At 44.1% G+C, this 21,127-nt stretch overlaps 1 protein-coding gene across 1 annotated transcript; it reads left to right on the top strand.

The window, feature by feature from the left end:
* The first annotated feature begins 1,054 nt into the window (after positions 1-1,054).
* pdgfra (platelet-derived growth factor receptor, alpha polypeptide) lies at positions 1,055-19,064 on the top strand. The gene is made up of 29 exons (XM_069699253.1): positions 1,055-1,243; positions 3,449-3,520; positions 3,601-3,891; positions 4,413-4,673; positions 5,136-5,275; positions 6,144-6,306; positions 6,677-6,869; positions 7,503-7,618; positions 7,702-7,998; positions 8,080-8,346; positions 8,473-8,603; positions 8,700-8,868; positions 8,964-9,153; positions 9,290-9,405; positions 9,638-9,764; positions 9,849-10,045; positions 10,555-10,649; positions 11,139-11,271; positions 11,587-11,691; positions 12,834-12,944; positions 13,334-13,487; positions 14,245-14,405; positions 14,695-14,810; positions 15,296-15,418; positions 15,505-15,616; positions 15,699-15,798; positions 16,003-16,108; positions 16,850-17,085; positions 17,171-19,064. The coding sequence occupies exons 2-29, from the start codon at positions 3,463-3,465 to the stop codon at positions 17,316-17,318; spliced, it is 4,416 nt and encodes a 1,471-aa protein (XP_069555354.1). The 5' UTR covers positions 1,055-1,243; positions 3,449-3,462; the 3' UTR covers positions 17,319-19,064.
* The last annotated feature ends 2,063 nt before the right edge of the window (positions 19,065-21,127 follow it).

Here is a 21,127-nt window from a genome sequence, read left to right as displayed (position 1 = left end):
CTCAACCCGGTCTGAGGTAAGCAAAGTTGAGATCCTTTGTTTGGAGAACAAGGACACTGTTCTTTTCGCCAACATATGGAAGTAATTGCGCCAAGCGGCTGCGTGGAGTTAGGAAGAGGAGGGGGGATTGCAGCATCGGCCCCGGGGCCCTGCTCCACGCAGACACCGGTCTGATACTACTCCTCTGTGCTCAGAGATAGGTGGCTCACAGGGCCCCATTCTTCTTCGGTTGCCCGCCAGGAGAGCCCCGGGGTGAAAGGGAGATGGGGTTTAAAAAAAAAAAAAAAAAAAAAAAAAAGTCTCGGTAAACAGCTGACGCATGTGTAAACAAGGGTCCCATTAGCTTTCTGTGGCGCATAAAGGGAGGAAAAGAACTGCCCTGATAGTGTGATTTCTGTTGATGAAATTTAAGGGAGAAGTGTGTCTGTGTGTGAGATAGAGAGAGACAGACGAGCGGGATGCGATATGATGGTGTTGGAGCGCCCTCTATGAGTTCAGCGCGCCACTGTTCCCACTTTCTGACCGATGCACAAGAACTTTGTCCATTCACAACAGAGCTCCGATGCGTCATCATAGAAAACGGTAATAAGTAGGCTCTATTTTAATTTAATTTTTTTTTATGGAACCTGGAGGAAATGCTTGGTGAGGTGAGTCGGTGACAATTACAGCCACAAAATGGAAAAATTTTGAAAATGTATGAAAGTGAAACATCATCAGATGTAATATAAGTTAATAAAAAAATTAAATAAAAATAAAATAAAAAAAGTCACCGAACCGACGTTTTGGTGTCAAAAGTCCTCTTGTCCGAAAAAAAAAAACGCAATGCTACGTCCTCATTTCAGCGGGAGTCTGACATTCCTCCCTAAAAGACACTTACTTAGAAAATGGGTCCAGCGCTCGAAGAGGGGAGAAAGAAAGAGAGAGAGAGAGAGAGAGAGAGAAGGGGGGGTGCCATTTCCTGAGTTATTTACTCTGAGCCAGATGATTACTTTTTTCGGAGGGGGGTTGGGGGGGGGGTGAAGGAGGGTGGACTGTAACATTGAATCAGTTACAGGTCGCTGTAGCTGGAGCGCAGTTGTGAGGGCGGTCGTGGATGCGGACAGAGGGTCGCGCATATGCTCTCAGCGCAGGATCTCGGAGGATTATAACCGCTGAAAAAGGACCCTCGCTGCGCCTTTGGGAGCGACCAATTCACTGTGGATATACTGACACGAAAGGAATATAAAGAGGGGATTAGGAAAAGGTAATTGAAAGGTCGATTGAAACTATTTTTCGCAGCCTTTTAGAAAGTTGTGTCGAGTAAAGCGCGAGAAATATGTGGTAGAATACATTTCGGTTAGTCTAGAGGGATTTTAATTGCAGATTTAATTAGGTTATCCAATTATTAGACTAAATGCCCTTTTCATTTTGCACCAGAAGTTTCTTAAACGTTCCATTCATAAATATTAAAACACTCTGCAAATTGTATGCATATTGGATTAGAAAAAGCATTGTAACTTTTTTTAGATTAGATTTTCTCTCCCTCGTGCACCATATGGTCTCACCACTGGACGCCGCGCGGGGTGATGTCGCTGACTCCGGCTGGATAAAAGCGCTCGGTTTCGGCCTCACAGCTGGAGGTGTCACCTCGAAGACAGAAGACAGCGCTGTGGGATGCTGCTTGGCACTTAATGGGAAACACATTGGAAATTGTACATCGCATTGTTTTCCCGGCTGTCCGTGGAATGTGAGGAATTAAAATGGAAAAATGGGAGCACTGGGAATCAGGCGGAATGGGGACTCGGAGCTGAAGCCGAATTGATTCAAGAGGGGGAGAGGAAGAAGAGCCGAGTGGAGCCACGGCGCATTCTTCACTAACAGACCCTGCTGTGTCACCAAGGAGTTACGTTCACAGCGGAATACAGCTTTTTGTCATAATTTCGGCAACATTCAGACAAAATACGTTTCAAGTGCATTGATGTTTGCACGATTGTAATGTCTAGACAGTGCCACGTTTTTCATGGAAATAAACTTTTTTTTTTGACGTGGAACTGAAAGTTCAGACAAACCTTTATCATCTGTTGCCTGGCAGAGGATGCATTTGCTATCTGGCACATTTGTCGAATCGCTTGGTGGGAGAGCGGGGGAAATAAAAGACCAGGACATGCACACAGTCTGACTGCCACTCCAGGCTTAGTTAGATTTACGCGCAGTGGCTGGAGGATCCTCGCCAAACCAAGGCAAAAAAAAGAAAAAGACAAATCCCCTTATTGAAATTGTTCGAGACAAGGCGTGTGCGCAAACACGCCAAAACGGATTAGGCATTTTGTCAACTGATTCCCACGCAAATGTGTACTTATGTGCAGGAGTGGGTGCGTTAATTATAGAGTTTAACAAACCCAGGTTGCCCATGGACAATTTGGTCCGTTTAGACTGAGCCAGAGCGGACAGCCACAGGAAACTGCGAGAGGGCTAGCACTTTTATTGTTTGGGGACGCTGCAGATAAACACTGAAGATACAGAACATCCATAAAGGGCCCAGAAAAACCGAACCTAAACCTCCGAGTCAAATGTAAAACAATTTCAAGTTGAATCACACCGAAGCAGAACTGATTTAGATTGAGATTTTATGAAGAGGAGCTGGGGGTTAAGACAAATAAAACGTTTAGAGGAGTTGCTGTCGCCTCTAAAACGACTGTGGCCCCTGGTGAGAACCCTGATCCACCATCAGACACACAGACCAAGAAAGGATCGCTGCAAAACTAAACACGACATCATATCTGTGATGAATTGTGAGGACTTTGAGCTAAACCTGAGAATGTCTTCATTGGACATCAAGCGGATAGTTATTTAAACATTATTTTGTGACTAACAAAAAAGAAACACAGAAATGGGTAAATAATTCAAGCTTAAAAATCCATGTTTTGTCACTAAAACCAACTAAAAGTGGATTTTGCTCAACGAAAAGATACATTTTAGAGAAGCGACTGTTCAATCTGGAGGCGATAAAGTCCGAATACTTCATGGCCCCTAAAACGCGGACTGTGTCGCCCTCTACCGACACTTGGAGCGGTGCGCAGCGGCCAGAGAGGAGCTCCAGTCTGTGCTCTCTCCATACTGTAGATTTTTTTTAGTTATTTTTTTTTAACGCAAATGAAATAACAGTCTCAGAGACTCAACCCTGCTCTAAAGATAAATAATGTTCTCCTGTAATGGATTACAGAACGATGCCGGCTCAGAACTAAAGCGTAAAATCATAACTGACCAGATCTCCTGCTGTGTGTGTGAAACATCAGGGTAACTACTGAGAAGTTAGGCCTCACACAACACTGAGGAGTCAATACTCCATTGAATTATTGATTAAATAGTATTGTTCTCAAACTGCGTAAAATGTGGAGACAGTGGTATCTTCTTTGATCAGGGAAAATCCAAAACGTGTTTACCTACTAAATAACTTTTGTCTTCACAGGAGTGTCATTAGTCATGGAGGGGGTGAAGACGTGTGTCGTCTTTGGGGGTATTTGGCTGGCGCTGGTTTCAGGTAAATTTCAGATTAAGACAGGCCAAATGTTTTGTGTTTTCTCTGGCAGCTGCTCTAATGTTTGCAACACTGTCTCTCAGTTACCTGCGCACTGTCGCCGCCAACCATCGTGTCCAACCAGGAAGAGTTCGTCCTGCAGCCCAACTCCCTCTTTAACATAAGCTGCACCGGGAAAAGAAACGTGATCTGGGCCGAGCCGCTGCCGGAGAACACCTTCGTTTATCCAGGATATTATACGGCGACGCTCTTCATTTACAACGCGACAGTGGAAAACACCGGCTACTACATGTGCGCCTACGAAACACAGGAGGGAGACCTGGACGATGAACAGGAAGAAGACAATGAGGCGGGAATATATGTGTTTGTTCCAGGTGAATATGTTTATGATATAGTCTGTCTTGGATGTTTAAAGGGCGGCCATGTAGTTCTTTCGCACGCCATGGTGTTAGAGGAAAAAGTAAATTGTAAATCATACAGCAATGTAATGTTTGGAAACACAGCGATATAAGATTGCTCATAAGATCAACTGTATAAGTTGAAGTGGCATGTTGGCGTGGTGGTCCAGTAGTTGTGTAGTTTCCTCTCAACATTAAGGTCATGAGTTCAATGCTCCTGCTTAGCTGAACCAAAGTGTGGAGGTGGTGTATTCTCCATCCCACCTCTCAGACATATGTGAAATCAATTGTTGATTCCAAATGTGAGAGTGTGCATGTTCTGTAATGGTGTCACACAAAGTGATAAATCAGGTGGATGGATGGACTTGTATGAGATGTCAGAAATCATTTCTTCTTACTAAAGTAAGAAGCAGGGAATACAAGTCAATAAATCAGGTTAAGAATATGTTATATAGTTGTGAAATTAAGTATAAGACTTTCTCTCTTTGCACACCCAGATCCCCACGCTTTGTTTGTCCCAGAGACGCCTGATAACCTGCTTGTTCCCATGGACTTGTCCGGAGTCGCCATCTTGTGCCGTGTGTCTCACCCCGATTCTCACGTCATCCTGAGGAGCGTCCCCAGTGGAGAGGAGATGTCCGCCTTCTATGACAACAAGATGGGCTTCTTCGGAAGCCTCTCTCCTGGCCAGTACCAGTGTGAAACCACCGTAAACGACCAGACGTTCAAAAGTGCCATTTATGCTGTGAAGATCGAGGGTATGTAAAGAAAAACATAGATGTAGCATGATATTGTCTAACACTATTATTGAGGACCAGGCTGTTGAGATTTTAAAAACTGCACAACTGGAAACACTCCCTGTTTACCACAAGAAGGCTCCAGGGTGATCTCACTGCATGAGAGCTGTCAAATTATGTCATGGCTCTCATGGGGGAGAGATGACTTAACATGCCTGTTTCCTGTTTTCACTCTCTGTGTGTGTGTGTGTGTGTGTGTGTGTGTGTGTGTGTGTGTGTGTGTGTGTGTGTGTGTGTGTGTGTGTGTGTGTGTGTGTGTGTGTGTGTGTGTGTGTGTGTGTGTGTGTGTGTGTGTGTGTGAGTGTGTGAGTAATGACTGAGCCACCTCTCTGATAAATGAGGTCATGGTAATCAAGTTGTCGTCCGTCTTGGGACTTGTGGGATGGCGGTGCTGATATCTGCTCTGTGGTGGTCGCTCTGCAGCCCTCGAGGAGGTGGAGGACTTCAGGGTGGAGGTCAAAGCCAGCGAGGAGACGGTGAGAGCTGGGCAGCCTTTCAACGTCACCTGCGTCGCTCCCTCCGGCTCGGGCTTCCAGCAGCAGTGGCTCCATCCTAAAAAACAGGCACGATGCAATTATTTTCCCTTCTGTGTTTTTTAAAAAATATTTCAATTTAGTCTCCTTTATGGCTTCATCCGCCCGCCCTGTTGGTTTTGTGTTATTTCCTTCAACCCCTTGTCATATTTCCATGTCATTTCCAACCCAGCGGCACTGAGCCTTAAATAAGCGGATAATGGTTTTGGACCCAAACCTAGCAGCGGCAAGTGGAATATAGCTCAGAGGACGGCCCTTAGTGGTTGCAAAGTATGTGTTAGGAAAGCAGCAACTGACTGTTGTGTCTTCATTGGGAGGATGTCGGCCAAACAGCTCGCTGTGGCAGTTAACCCCAATGCGAGAGTTAAAGTTCAGGACAAATGGCTTGAGGGAAGGAGGTGGTTCAAAAGAAGGGGAAAGAAGAGGCTTGTAAATCCTTTGACCCCTGTGACCTTCAGACGTGCAGGACAGATGCTGTCTGCACATGACAAGCTGCTAAACATTTAATGCTTTTGAAGTGTTAGTTTCAAAGATCTGAGAGTTATGTTTACTTTCAGATTCTTAATCTGCGTTGCACGTTGTGGGTTTCTCTGCTCGGGATTCCTTTAAGCCGTTTTCCAGAGATGGACGAGGGCAGGAACGTAGGACTCTTGACTCCTGGTTTTGGTCTCAACTGCAATTACAGGCTTTTAAAAGGCTCTGTGATCCTGATTTATCTCCTGCGGCCTTGCTAGTGTTTTAACCATTAGCCTCCGGCAGCTTGACGCACAGACACAGACTGTACCTGTAAAATGGAAAAACACTGAGAGTTGCAATATTCAAATATCATATTACCAAGATTTCATTTTGATTCCGGTGAGTAGGATCTTAAAGCCATACTGTTCCTTTGTTCTTATAGGCTGTGGATGCAGTTCAGATGAAACAGACCCTTCCTGACCGGGTCATCTACACCCTCCGTTTCCCGCAAGCCGGCGCTCGGGACAGCGGCACCTACGAGTGCTCCATCACACACACTGTCAGCGGAGAGGTCAGAGTCAGCAGAGTGGCTGTCACCGTATTTGGTAAGTCCTCCTGGAAACCTTTCAACAGAACTCAAACCGCTGACTTCCAGTCACTTATATCATATATGTTTAATATTCTCATCATCATTCAGGTAAATTAGTCGTGGTTTCACATATGAATACAGGCTGCTTTTAAACGGTGTGTGGAAGTCATTTTCTACAATCCGAACATAAAGCTTCACCTCTGCTTTCAACATCAGCTACTGTGTTTTATGGGATGGCTTCAACAGATGTGTGTCAGGCCTTTATTTCACCTCGACCCCCACTGTCACTCTGCCTCCATCCCAGTCCTCAGTTTTAACTTGCTGAATCCGTTTCTTTATCCGTTTTCATCCAATTATTCTTTTCGTATTCTCCGTTTCTTGTTCAGAGGAGAAGTCCTTCGTGGCTCTGGACCACAGTGGGATCCTTGTGACGGAGTTTGTCAGCATTTTAGAGGAGACAGAGTTCACCATCCTCATTGATGCATACCCGGCCCCCAAAGTGACGTGGCTGAAAGACGGCAAAGCCCTAACGGGAAACTACTACGTCCTCACCATAACCAGCCACCTGGAGGGGAATCGGTGAGAACAGAGATGGTGTTTTACTATTAATTTCATATGGGACACCTTTCAATCTCAGGTCTGTTACTAAATTTGAAGGTATAGTTTATAAGACAGTAGCTTAGCAGAATTAGATGAGAGGATTGATATCAATATCATATCTGTACGCTGCATATGAAGCTAGAGTCAGAAGGAAATTAGGTTAGCTTTGCATAAAGACTGAAAACAGGGAAAACAGCCAGCCTGACTCTATTTTTCTAAGAAAAAAAACCTGACTTACCAATATCTCTAAAGCTTAACCCCTTTTATCTGGTTTCGTGAAGTTAGTTCTCATAAGTTTAATCTCTACAAAAACATTAAAAATGAAGTATAAGAGAGCAATCTTTCCCTAGAAACTAGAACATGTCAATTTTAGTCTTTCAAATCAAATCAAAAACAAATCAGTGAAAAAGGTGCAGAGCTCGACTAACATCTTCTTTCAGATTTCCGTCTTTACGGTAAACTTGCTGGCTGCTGGCTATCGCTTAATATTTAGTGTACAGATGTGAGAGTAGTGTCAATCTTCTCATTTAACTTTCTGCAAGAAAGGAAATTTCCCAAAATGTCAATTGTTGTTTTAAATAACAAAGATATTTGCTAATTTCCTTCTTGCAGGTATCAGAGCATTCTGACGTTCCGGCAGCCTCTGGAGAAAGACAATGGAAATTATACCATCACAGCCCTGAGTGGCTCCCGCACCGCTCAGTTCTCCTTTATCCTTAAAGTGAAGGGTAAGACAGACGCACAGACACACCGACAGAATGTAAAGGATTTATGATCTGTGACTGAACACGGTTTGTGTCTTATTTTTCAGCCCCCACCGGACTGATGATCCCTCCATCCTCGGCCCCGGTGCTGCTGCCGGACGTGGAGGAGATGGTGGTTACCCTCCACTCTCCTTTTACTTTGACATGTCGCGGAGAGGCAAAGCTGACTTGGGAAACTCCGCTCGATGTGCCCAAGGAAACGCAGGAGGACAGCAGCGGCCTGTTTGTCACCACCATCACTGTGTACAGTGCCTCGGCGCTGCACACAGGCTACTACACATGCTTCTACAGCAGAAATACCACAGAGGATGTAGAGGACAGCAGCATCTACATCTATGTGCCAGGTAATTAGTACGCAGCAAGCATGAGTCTTTTTATTTTTTGACTTAATTGTCTGATTTGTGAGACTTATTTTACACCAACAGACCCTGATGTTCCCTTCGTGCCTTCACCGGTCCCTTTTGGTAACCACGTCCTGTCTGACCACGAGGAAATGGAGATCCAGTGCCGAGTGTCTGATCCAAATGCTAACGTGACCCTGGTTAACGTTGACACGCAGCAGCCTGTGCCTTGTGTTTACGACAGCAAGAAGGGCGCTCTGGGAGTTTTCACTGCTGGGACCTACATCTGCAAGGCCCTCATAAACGGAGCGGAGCATGACAGCGGGGAATACATCGTCCACGGCTGGACAGGTGTGTGTTCCAGTGTCTGTTTGTAGAAATGGCACTTCACATTTCAGATCTGATCTGCCTCCATCATGTTTTCGTTGGTGGATCTGTGAAACAGGAAGTTTAACCTTGTCCATTGTTGTATCTCAGGTGGCGCTGCTCTGCATGTTGAGCTGACCACCAAAAGGACTGCCCTGCTGGTGGGAGACACCATCACTGTCACCTGTGTGGCCCGTGGATCTGAGATCCTGGAGGACCACTGGAAATACCCCGGCAAACTGGTGAGCGCTGGAGTCAGTCTGTGGCACAAAAGATGATTTGAACTTGACTGTTGTGTGTTTTAGTCGTAAACTGAAAGCACCTTTTATGTTTAACAGGCTAATCGTGCCATCAAAACAGTGCATGAGAATAAGAGGGATCAGGAGATCCTTTACACCCTGACAATCCCAAATGCCTCAACCAAAGACAGCGGCATCTACTCGTGCTCCATCACTGATATTATCACTAATGAGACCCAGATCAAACAAGTGGCTGTTCGAGTTTACGGTATAAAATCATACGGCATTCTTTCATAACGTCTACTTTCCTATAGTGGTGGATCCTTGCTGATGGTCCGTCGGCCTCTTTTCTTTTTTTAACAGCAACCAAGTTTATGTCCATCCAGCCGGAATTCAATGAATTTGAATCCGCAGAGCTGGATGAGGTCCGAGAGTTCAGGGCAGCGATCAGCTCCTTCCCCAGCGCTCGCGTCACCTGGCTCAAAGACGGCGTCCTGCTCAGTGACGTGACAGCAGAGATCTCCACCAGCCTCCGGCAGATCAGCGAGACCAGGTGAGCCTCTCGCTAATGACAACCTCAAAGTAGCATTCCCTCACATCAGCCGGGCCTCTAATTAGGCTTTTAGTGCAATTGTTAGCATTTACTGCTGTGTGGTTGTTGTAACTCCTGCTGCTGTTGTTCTGTGCAGTTATGCCAGCGTTCTCACCCTGATCCGGGCCAAGGAGGAGGACAGTGGGAACTACACCATCCGAGTGGAGAATGGCAACCAAAGTCGTGATGTCAGCTTAATCCTGGAGGTCAAAGGTCAGGGAAAGGAATGCCCAGAGCCATTCATTACCTTTATGTCCTTTGATATTGCTTTGACAACCTTTTAGCCTCAGTTACAGTCGTTCTCTCACATTTTTACACACACACACACACACACACACACACACACACACACACACACACACACACACACACACACACACACACACACACACACACACACACACACACACACGGCTGTGCTCACCTCGTCTGCACTGCGTTACAGTGCCTGCAGTCATTGTGGACCTGATGGACATCCACCACGGCTCAGCCACAGGCCAGTCTGTGGTGTGCATCACCAGAGGGCAGCCCACTCCTGTGGTGGAGTGGTTCATCTGCAAGAACATCAAACAGTAAGTTCAGTTTTCTTTAATATATTATTCATGAATGTTTCTGGAGTTCTTTTAGGGATTTGATTCTTTTATCTTCCCGTCCAGTTGTGCCAATGACTCGTCGTCTTGGGTGGCCCTCCCTGCCAACTCCACGGAGATCACAATGGACTCGCACATGGATGAAGACAGCAACATGGAGAGCCAGGTCATGTTTGGTCATCTGGAGAGCACACTGGCGGTGCGCTGCCTGGCCAGGAACGAGATGGCCGTCGTCAGCAGGGAGGTCAAACTGGTGTCCAACGGTAAGAACACACAAACGCGTCTTATCACATCCTCTGAACTGACTTTCCTTTTTTTTGTTTTTTTTACTTAGCTTTGAATTGACATTTGATGTTGTTGTTTCCGCCTTGTTTCCTCTAAAGTTCCTTTCCAACACTCGGGGTGTGACAGGCTTTGTGAGCGACTGTGCTCGGGGCTGGTTAGTGCTGTCAGTGTTGAAGCAGCTGTCAGCTGATGAGTTTGTACTGAGACAGCTGATAGCTAAGAGATCGTTAGGCCTTTTGGTCCTTCCAGATGAGCTTTACAGCCCCCATCCTCATACCCCTCCTCCCCCTACACCAATGCCTGGTCTCCCCATCCCCCACTTCCATGTTATCTTCCCAGCTTCTTGACACCTTGTGGATTAACTGTCTCTTAAACCTAACTGGACATTTCTAATGAAACGCATACAGTGTATTTCATTGCAAGCATTTCAGCTGTTCTGTGTGTTCTCCATCTAACATGTGCAACCGCTGGCTCTCCTCCCGAACAGGTCCTCACCCCGAGCTGACTGTAGCCGCTGCTGTGCTGGTGCTCCTGGTCATTGTCATCATCTCACTCATTGTCTTGGTTGTTATCTGGAAACAGGTACTGTTGGCATCATTTGGCATTTATTTCCCACCTCTCACCTGCTCACCCATTTCACTCACCCGTTTCTCCTCGTCAGCTTTTACATTAAATATAAAAGTGTTGAAAAACTTGTTTTAGGAGAAAGATCATCTTTGTCAGATCAGGTTGGATTTTTATGATGTTTTCAGATGAGATATTAGTCTTAACATGAGATATGAGCAGCCTTGTATTTCTACATTTCTAATGGGCACCATGTTTGATTTGCTGCTCTGCCTGGATAAAAGGTGGTTCACTCACATGCAGGGTATTTTGGTTTTCCAGCGAGTAGCTTAAAAATGTTCCTAAAACTAACAAGCCAATAAATAAAAGTACATTTGTGGTTGTATTTTAAAAGAACAAGAGCAAATTGCTGTTATATCAAGTGGTCTAAATAAGAGATCCTTAAACAATCAGCCTTGACTGTATGCAGGTTAATTGATAAGTTTTCATTTATTCTCTATCTTCCAGAAGCCACGGTATGAGATCCGCTGGAGGGTCATAGAGTCTGTGAGCCCAGACGGCCATGAATACATCTACGTAGATCCCATGCAGCTTCCCTATGACTCCAAATGGGAGTTTCCCCGTGACAGACTTGTGCTCGGTGAGCTGACCATCATTTTCAATATGCTAACACTGTGGTCTGGTGCCTGTGGCTTTGCGGCTGCCCCTGCAGGGATGCTCCAGCCGGGATGTCTCCCTGTCTCTGAAATGAGGCTGTGATAAATGAATCTGGCTCGAGCACTGAGGTTTTGCTGAATGAGATTCGGTTTGACTCAGTGATCAAGGGGGACATTGAGCCATTGGAGGAGTCACAGATGAGAAAGCAGAAGCATCCAAAGTGCATGGATGTGTTTGTGCAGTTTCTTTTTTTTTTTACTCCCAGATAATTGATCCTGTGTCTTCTTGTGTTTTTCAGGTCGTATCCTGGGCTCTGGAGCCTTTGGAAAGGTGGTAGAAGGCACCGCCTACGGACTCAGCTGCTCCCAACCTGTCATGAAGGTGGCAGTGAAAATGCTGAAACGTGAGTTCCAACAATTGACATTTAAGCCCTGCTGCTACCAATCAATGATATGTTACTACTGACATGCACTAGGTATCAGAACTGGTTAAAAGATGGCAACAAATTGTTTCTACTGCAAGTCATATATACATAAATTAGAGGTTTTCAAACTGTAAAGTGAAGCATATAAACACAATCAGCAGCTGCAGCAGCAACACTGGCAAATTATAAAATTTTATCTCAAAGGTGGCTTAGAATTGTTATATTTTAAAGATTTCTTTAATTTCAGAGTAAAACAGTGATACTTTATTGATCCAGTGATAGCAACGTGCTAATAGCTTATATATGGTCTAGAGTCTGTGAGCCCAGACGGCCATGAATACATCTACGTAGTATTAGCAGTGCCAAATGTATAGTGTCAGGGGCTTTAATGGAGGGAGGCTGTGGCTCAGATGGTAGAGTGGGTTGAACACTAATCGGAAGGTTGGTGGCTCAATCCCCAGCTCCTCCTGTCCACATGCCTGAGTGTCCTTGAGCAAGACACTGAACCCTAAGTTGCTCCCGATGGTGAACCATCGGTGTGTGAATGTGCTCCTGATGGCAGCACCTTGCATGGTGATCTGTCTCATTAGTGTGTGAATGGGTGAATGGAAAAAAAAACATGTTAAAGCGCTTTGAGACCAAAAGGTGATAAAGCACGATACAAGTACAGACCATTTAATGATAAATTAATAAGCTTATAAAACACTAGTAATAAATTCAGTCAGTCGCACAAAATATTATTAGGCCTGCTAAAGTATTCAATTGTACTGAAAGATTAGAAAAGACAAGAAGTCTGGTCTCCCCACCAGTCAGTTACAACTGAGGAAACCTCTTGGATGAGAGATGAAACATCTTCAAGAATCTGCTAGTCCAGTTTCCTTCGGATAACACGTAGATTAACGGCTACATGACGATGTAGCAACACTTCATCTGACATCTGATTTTCTTTGTTGCAGCACCTAATACTTGTGGGGGCAACAGTAGTAAAGTGGAAATAGTGATGCAAAGGAAAATATGAAAGAATTTACCCATAGAGAAAAGAAAGAAGGTGTGTGATTGGTTGGCTTGTTGGCGGTTTGATTGGTTGTAGTGATAGTCACGGCAGCTGTATCTTCTTTCAGCCACAGCACGCTCCAGTGAGAAACAGGCCCTGATGTCTGAACTGAAGATCATGACTCATCTTGGACCCCATCTCAACATTGTCAACCTCCTGGGAGCGTGCACCAAGTCAGGTGAATAGCACACTCAAATCTGGAAACATAAAGACACACACACACACTCACAACACATAGAGTATAGTAACAGTTTAGTTGGCCATTGTTGCCTCTACCATGCAATTTCGTCACCACTTTACAAAGACAAACACAATAGTACCCTGATTCATGTGCACACACACGCAACACAGATTGAGATTTGGCAGTTGTGGACATTTAAAACTCCTGACAGCCCAAAAAGATTGAAAGTCATGCCCCAGCTCTCTGTGGGTGTGGTATTTTAATAGGCTTTTTATGGGAAACTGGAGGCTTACCCTCTTGACTGTGCTTTTAGCCTTTACGAGCCTGATAAGATTAGCCTGCAGACTGACGCCGATGCACGACTTTATCTGCCGTGTTGCTCCCAGGCCCTATCTACATTATCACCGAGTACTGCTTCTACGGGGACCTGGTCAACTATCTGCACAAGAACAGGGAGAACTTCCTCAGCCTGAGCCCGGAGAAAAATAAAAAGGAGCTGGATATCTTTGGGATCAACCCTGCAGATGAGAGCAGCAGGAGGTACAACACAGTTTATATTTCTAAGCATAAATTATCTTTTTTATTTCCTGACATAAAATATATATATTTTTTAAAGTAATTTTTAGGGGGAAAACATTTTTTAATTGTAATTCAGACACTAATGGTTGGAAAAGGCAAAAAAAAAAACGCACATCTAAGTGTACATTTTACAATTCCAAACACCCATTTGCAGCCATACACACTCACTTTCTCCCTCTACGCCTAATCGGTAACTCTATCGCCATTTTGTCCGTGGTCGAGGAGATTTTCTGGCATCTTCACCTAATCAGATCGCAGTCTGAAGTGGTTTCAGCTTTCAGCTTAATGTCATTACCACGGAGGTACCTGTTAATTGTGTCCACCCAAATGTTCATGGTGAAACAGCAGCCCCCCATCTCTGTCTCTCTTTCTCTCTCTCTCTGTGTTGATGGATTCCAAATGACCTTAACATGATTTCATCCTGGCTACCATGTAAGCCGCAACCACATCTTCCTCCAACCTCAGCCAGAGGGAGAGGATTTAAGGACACACACACACACACACACACACACACACACACACACACACACACACACACACACACACACACACACACACACACACACACACACACACACACACACACACACACACACGGACGTAGACATAATGGGGGACTGACTGTAATATATTTAATGTATTCTCACTGTAGGTCACCTGGTTTATTAGTCCCACGTCCTGTCATCACTAACGACACACCTCTCTTGCCTTTGCACAGTTATGTGATCCTGTCCTTCGAGAGCAAAGCGGACTACATGGATATGAAGCAGGGTGACAACACTCAGTACGTGCCCATGCTGGAGATGAGCAACACCTCTAAGTACTCAGACATCCAGAGGTCAAACTATGACCACCCACCCTCGCAGAAAGGCTCCAGTGGTACGCTCCCCCCCCCCCCCCCATCCTCCCTCTCACTCTGTCCTTTTTGGTGTGCTACTTGTTCGGCCTTGGTGTTGTGTTTGACTCGGAGCCGGTTGAGGGGGTACACCAGAATTTAGGACTGGCACCGTCCTGTAATTACAGCGGATAATTGTAGCACACGCATAATAATGCCCGGTTTCTCCCTGCCATTAGTAAAAGCCAGGTTTGAGCCGGCTGTACTATATTTACAATACATTATGAACATGTGCTCATGGTGTGTTTGTGTGTGTGTGTTTCCTTAAACCAGAGTGTGAGATGGACAACCTGCTGTCGGATGACATGAACGAAGGTCTCTCCACCACTGACCTGCTCAGCTTTACCTACCAGGTAGCCAAAGGCATGGAGTTCCTCGCCTCCAAAAATGTAAGTTTGAGCAAATAGTGTGTGATTTTGTGATGTGTCCTATACAATGACACTCATGCCTAAAGAGCGGGGAAGTTGGCGGTGGTGTGATAAGCAATCCCATGAAGGCTGCTGAGCCCACTCAGGATAGAAGCCAAGGGGCTGAATATAGTAGCAGCACAGTCAGGGCTAGAATTACCAGGCAGGGACACACGCAGCAGCTCCAAGCTATTCATTCAGCTTCATAGTTATTATCCCTAAATATCCAGTGGTCACAGCCATCCCTCCAACTGGCATGTTTACACAAAGACTATGCTTTATAAAGCAAAAATGAAACGGCATTAAAAATGAACCCGGCTGAAATGAAATACACACAGAAATAGATGTAGCCAGTCGCCGTGGGAGCAGAATGGGCTCGAGAATAGATGCAAGTGAGAATTGAAAACAACTGTATATCATGCAACAAGCTGTGAATCCACTTTGCTTATGTTTTTTCTTTTTTACAGTGTGTACATCGGGACCTCGCAGCCAGGAATGTCCTTCTCTCTCAGGGCAAGATAGTTAAGATCTGTGACTTCGGACTGGCCAGAGACATCATGCATGACAACAACTACGTCTCCAAAGGGAGCGTAAGTCTCTCCGCTTTATCCCTAAATATGCTTTTTCACAAGGGGTTTCCAATGATGTCTAACATTTCCTCTCTGTCATCACACAGACTTTTCTGCCAGTGAAGTGGATGGCACCTGAGAGTATTTTCGACAACCTGTATACCAGCCTGAGCGATGTTTGGTCCTATGGCATCCTCCTCTGGGAGATATTCTCTTTAGGTGAGCCCTTGCAGCTTTCTGTTAGAGAAACAGAACTCCCTGAGGTCAGAATCGGTGGATGAACTTGTGTCTTTGTCTGAAGGTGGCACTCCGTACCCAGGCATGGTGGTGGACTCCAGCTTCTACAACAAGATCAAGAGCGGATACAGGATGTCGAAACCGGAGCACGCACCTCATGACGTGTACGTGGTGGTTATACAATCGCCGTGTATTACCTCAAGCTTCCCTCACGTCACATGAGGAATGCATCAGGCTGGAAACTCAGAACCGTTTGTTTCTGAGCTGTGATATACGTTGGCTGATGGCAGTCATGGCTAAAATTACAAGGTGCAGGACAGCTCCTACGGTTTCTATAGTAACATCGCCTGTTTGTTTTACTTCTTCAGGTATGAGATGATGATGAAGTGCTGGAACACTGAGCCCGAGAAGAGGCCTTCTTTCCTGGGTCTAAGTGAAACTGTAGCTTCTCTGCTGCCCTCCAGCTTCAAAAGAGTGAGTCTCCTTGTGTCCTCACCTCACCTCTGTGCACTCTTAACACCTGCTTTTTAAATTCACCACCAATCACTCCTGACCTCACGGTTGGACCTGCACATTCTGTTCCTCTCTTTATTTAGTTTATTTTCTGGCTGTTTACGAGCTTTTTAGTTGTCATTTTGCCAAGCAAAGTACAGGTTGAACATAATTTAAATACACTCTTAACGTAGCTGTTCATTTAAAACCCCTGCCACTTCCTTTGCGAGTGCATCAGGAGTGTTTCTGCCGGCGCACTGCGTTTCTGTAAAACAAGGACCGACAAGTGATTAGAGTGCAAATGCAGCAGCTGGATGTCAGAGTGGCTGGCCTGAGTCTGGGTAATGACGCAGCCCCAGTTCTCGCCTCCACCGCCCAGCCTTAATTACCCCATTAAACTACACACCACACATGGCACATCAAAACAGCTTCACCTCTGCCTTCCTCACAGCTTTTAATGGCTGGCGGCTGAGGAGGAACCAGCTCTCATTTTAGCACCTTGGGCTGTGATTTTCAGCTTGGGTCGCACCATCCAGCTGGCGACACAACTAGTGATCACACATGCCATAATACCCCATTCCTGTTGCGTTAGAGATTTACTTATTCTGTGCTTATACTTCCACACATCTTCCATTATTATTGCTTTCTGTGCAGCAAGTTAAATGTGATATCGTTTGTGTTTCCACCATCTATCAGCATCTAATTCTGATCTGTTTTGTGCAGCATTATGAGAAGGTGAACCATGAGTTCCTGAAGAGTGACCACCCCGCTGTGACGCGGGTGTGTTTGGAAAACGATGAGGACTACATCGGCATCACGTACAAGAACCAGGGCAAGCTGAAGGACAGAGAGAGCGGCTTCGACGAGCAGCGGCTGAGCTCTGACAGCGGCTACATCATTCCCCTCCCCGACCTGGACCCGATTTCTGACGAAGAATACGGAAAGAGGAACAGACACAGGTAAATGGACCAGTCATGTACTTCTACTACAGTCCACTGTATTGCAACACAGACAGTGATAACGTGTTATTCGCGGCCCCTGCAGCTCTCAAACGTCTGAAGAGAGCGCCATTGAGACGGGCTCCAGCAGCTCCACCTTCGCTAAGCGTGAGGGTGAGACCCTGGAGGACATCACGCTGCTGGACGAGATGTGTCTGGACTGTAGTGACCTGGTGGAGGACAGCTTTCTGTGACAACTGCCCAGCCTGTGGAGGAGCGGGAGCAGTAAAGAAGAGGGGTGTAAGGACACGGGAAACTAAAGAGAGACCTGTAAATCAACCAAAGACTTTGTGGTCGACCCTCTAGCCCCACCACCCCTCTTCTCCATCGCCCTTTCAGAAGACGGAGCAAAACCACTTCACTGTCTGGATGAGTCTGTGGCGACGTACGGTACGACCATCTCTTATCCCAGGACAGTTCCCCCTGCTGGGTTGGAGGAGCGGTGATTTAAACGTGACTCAAAGACAGGACTCAAAGAACCACTGAGCCTGTGTGTGTTTAAGTCTTTAATTTGCTGAGCTTTATTCTATCGGGCATTTTTTTTTCACAGCAATATAAGCAAGAAGGGACGAAATAAACATGTTGGTCAGCAACTCTAAAGGAATGCCAAATGATGTCATCCATGTGATGTATATCTAACCACTACAGATGCACTATTTAAACTAGATGATTCCAATATTAGCAACAGCATTGGCAGGTCAACTCACTCCACACTCACCTGCTGCAAGAGAAGGACCTGATGCTGGCACAATCAATAGCAATACTTGGATTTAAAAGCACAACATTTGGACTATGTGCATTTTTTTTTTGTATATGACCATATAATGTCTTCAGTGGTTACGTACATGCACGTAATTCAAATTTATTTTTTTACTTCATCATTATGTAAACATGTATTATTTGTGAATACCGAGTAAATATCGACCATAGCTGTTTGAATGGTTGTGAGAAAAGGCTTCTGACATGTGTGCGTCTTTGCATTGTCTTTCCTTTTTTGCCCGAAAAATACAAAAGCATTAAATCCTCAAATGTTATACCTGGTAAAGACCTCAGTGGTGGGTTTTATCAAACAAAGTGTGATTGTAATGTAAATAGCTCCAGAGTTGTTTTATAAGAGAGAATTATTGGGATATCACTTAAATATTTTATGTGAGCACATATCAAGTTTCTGCACCCTTATCTGCCCTTTGTGAAGCCACAGCTTTTGACAAATCATCACAAAACATTAACAACAAAATCAACAAGAAAACATCATAATAAAAAAGTATTTGACAGTATATCCAGATCAGAACATTGATTAAGAAATACTCATATTTTCATATGTTAGTGACATATGATGTATAGCATTGGTCAATTTAGCACCTACAATTAAGGAATCAAAGAAAAGTTCATCATATCAGTAAACGTGTCAGTATGGCCCAAAAAATATTTTATCTATTAACATTGCTTAGGTTGTGTTCCCTTGTCTCATATTGTATCTATTGTCCTGAAGTCTATTAGCAGGTTCCAGTTATATTATGACACCAGATGACCTAGAGATTGATGTCGATCTGATGTCATACATCAGCTGTCCGTCGACTCTTCATATAAAACCCTCGGTATCTTCCTGCTGCTGTGCCAGCTGTACCACTGCCTCTTCCCATCAACTGTGATATAAACCGCAAGTAATTGTTGCACTTTTCCTATTTTTTCCATTTTGTTTTGGATGTTGCTGAGAAATTAGGCAGGCTGGACAAAAAGAAAAAAGAAAGAACAGTTTTGCTTTGGATGTGAATGTTTGTGCCGCAGATGAGTGATGTGTTGTTGACGGTACCCTATCTGTAATTATAGGTAATCACACCCAATATCATGATTTATTACTATGTTCCATTATTTTACATCATGTACATTCAGATGATTTATATTTCAATAAATGATTTATAATGTGTAAAAAAAAAAAATACCATGCCCCGTTGTTCTCTGTGCTTTTAAAGTATTTCTCACTTAAAATGAACTAACAGTGGTAATAGAAAATGATTTATGAGGTGCTTGTCTGTATGGAAATGGGCAAATAGACAAATACAAATAATGTGCTGTTAGTTTTTGTCCACAAAGATATTCCATGCAATGAAAAATGCAGCGTTCCTGGACAAAAAGAATGAAAATACAAAGATGAATAGATATAGATGAATGAGAATCATTTTAGTTATCTGACAGTGTAATATATTGGTACAAAAGACCAGAATTTAATCACAAAAGAGAAGACACAGAAATGCCTTTTCCAGCCAGTGGGGGTAGACATACCCATGTCCGTGTACTTAAGGCAAATTCTACTACACTCTATCACAAGTAAAAAAAAAAATTCAGTTTAAGGTAAGTATCAAAATTTAAAGTACTTGTTCAACTGGGATTGACATTAATATACTGTATCTGATAGTATCAAAGTATAATACTAATGCATGATTTGGAAACAGCATTTTACAGTTGTAAGTATAATAATGTTTTAAAGCATAATCATTTATGTGTAGCTGTCACAGAAATGTGTAATTTGTTGTTTTATTTTGGTGGAGTCTATAGTGTCATTAATATTTCCCATAGTTTTTAACAGCCAATCAAAGAAGACTGAGAGTTGATTGATTTTAGCTGCAACTAAATGACACTTTTCTGCATAGCATCACAAGCCAAAAAGGCAGAGAATCACAGTTTTACAATACAATGAATTACGTCTTAACATATCAAGTGTTTTTGTTTAATGTCAAATCTGAAACATTAGATGTTAGATAGTGAAGTATTTATATGGCCTATGTAGTTTTTCTCTGAAATAAAATGGAAATACTTGTGTCATGTACAAGTATTTTAAATCTGTACAGTGCAATTTGGAGCAAATGTACTTATTTTCCAACACAATTATTCAAAAATATAATTATTTACAATAAAACAAAATGCTGTAATATCACAGACTATCAAATATTAATAATCTTTGACTTCATGCAGTATGTGGAGCTGCCTGACAAAATGTAGTCTGAAAAGCTGCCACCGGGGGGCAATATTCTCTGCATGTGGTTGTCAACTGCCTTGCCAATAAACTACAAAAATGATAAAGCTGTAAGTCATATAATGTGCTGCTCAGTTTTCTCAATGTCAGGGTTTTGAGGATGGTTTGTGTGGCTGCATGTTGAAATTCTGTTGTATTTGCTGACTAACTTTGAGCATTAGCTGTCGCTGCTTCATAGCTCCACTAGAGGGAGGTAGTATCCAGATAATGCTCAATGCCTTCAAGGTGGGAGAGAAAATGGGAGAAAGGGAAGGTGAGTATGATGAAGAGGTGTAGCTGATGATCTGAGCCTGCAGACATGGGTGGACCCCCATGATCCAGACATGCCCTCCTGAGGTTTACCACTGTGTGTCCTGAGGAAGATAGATAGATAGATACATACATACATACATACATACATACATACATACATACATACATACATACATACATACATACATAGATAGATAGAGGAAAAGCAATAAAACAACAGAGTAAAAAATATAAAATATAAAAATGCATAATATATACAATAAAATAGAATAATATTAAATTAAATTAGGTGATAAATTGTATAGTCTTATTGCAGTGGGCAGGAATGATCTCCTGTATCTGTCCTTGTGACAGCAGAGCTGGAGGAATCTTTTGGAGAAAGTGCTCCGCTGTCCCTGCAGCAGGTGGTGGAGAGGGTGGACCGGATTATCCAATATGGATAATAGTTTCCTCAGCGTCCTCCTCTCCACCACCTTTTCCAGACTGTCCAGTTCGCAGCCAATGATGGAGCCGGCCTTCTTCACCAGTTTGTTAAGTCTGTTAGTGTCTCCGGCTCCAATGCTGCTCCCCCAGCAGACCACAGTGAAGTACAGTTCACTGGCCACAACAGATGGTAGAACATCTCCAACATCTCGCTGCACACGTTGAAGGATCGAAGTTTCCTCAAGAAAAAGAGTCGACTCATCACCTTCTTGTAGACAGCGTTGATGTTGGTCT

Source organism: Brachyistius frenatus, unplaced genomic scaffold (genome assembly GCF_029030835.1).
Source record: "Brachyistius frenatus isolate BFR_SWC_R1_liver_20210118 unplaced genomic scaffold, ASM2903083v1 Contig_29, whole genome shotgun sequence".
Lineage (NCBI taxonomy): Eukaryota > Metazoa > Chordata > Actinopteri > Embiotocidae > Brachyistius > Brachyistius frenatus.
This window is presented reverse-complemented; position numbering and strand designations above follow the sequence as displayed.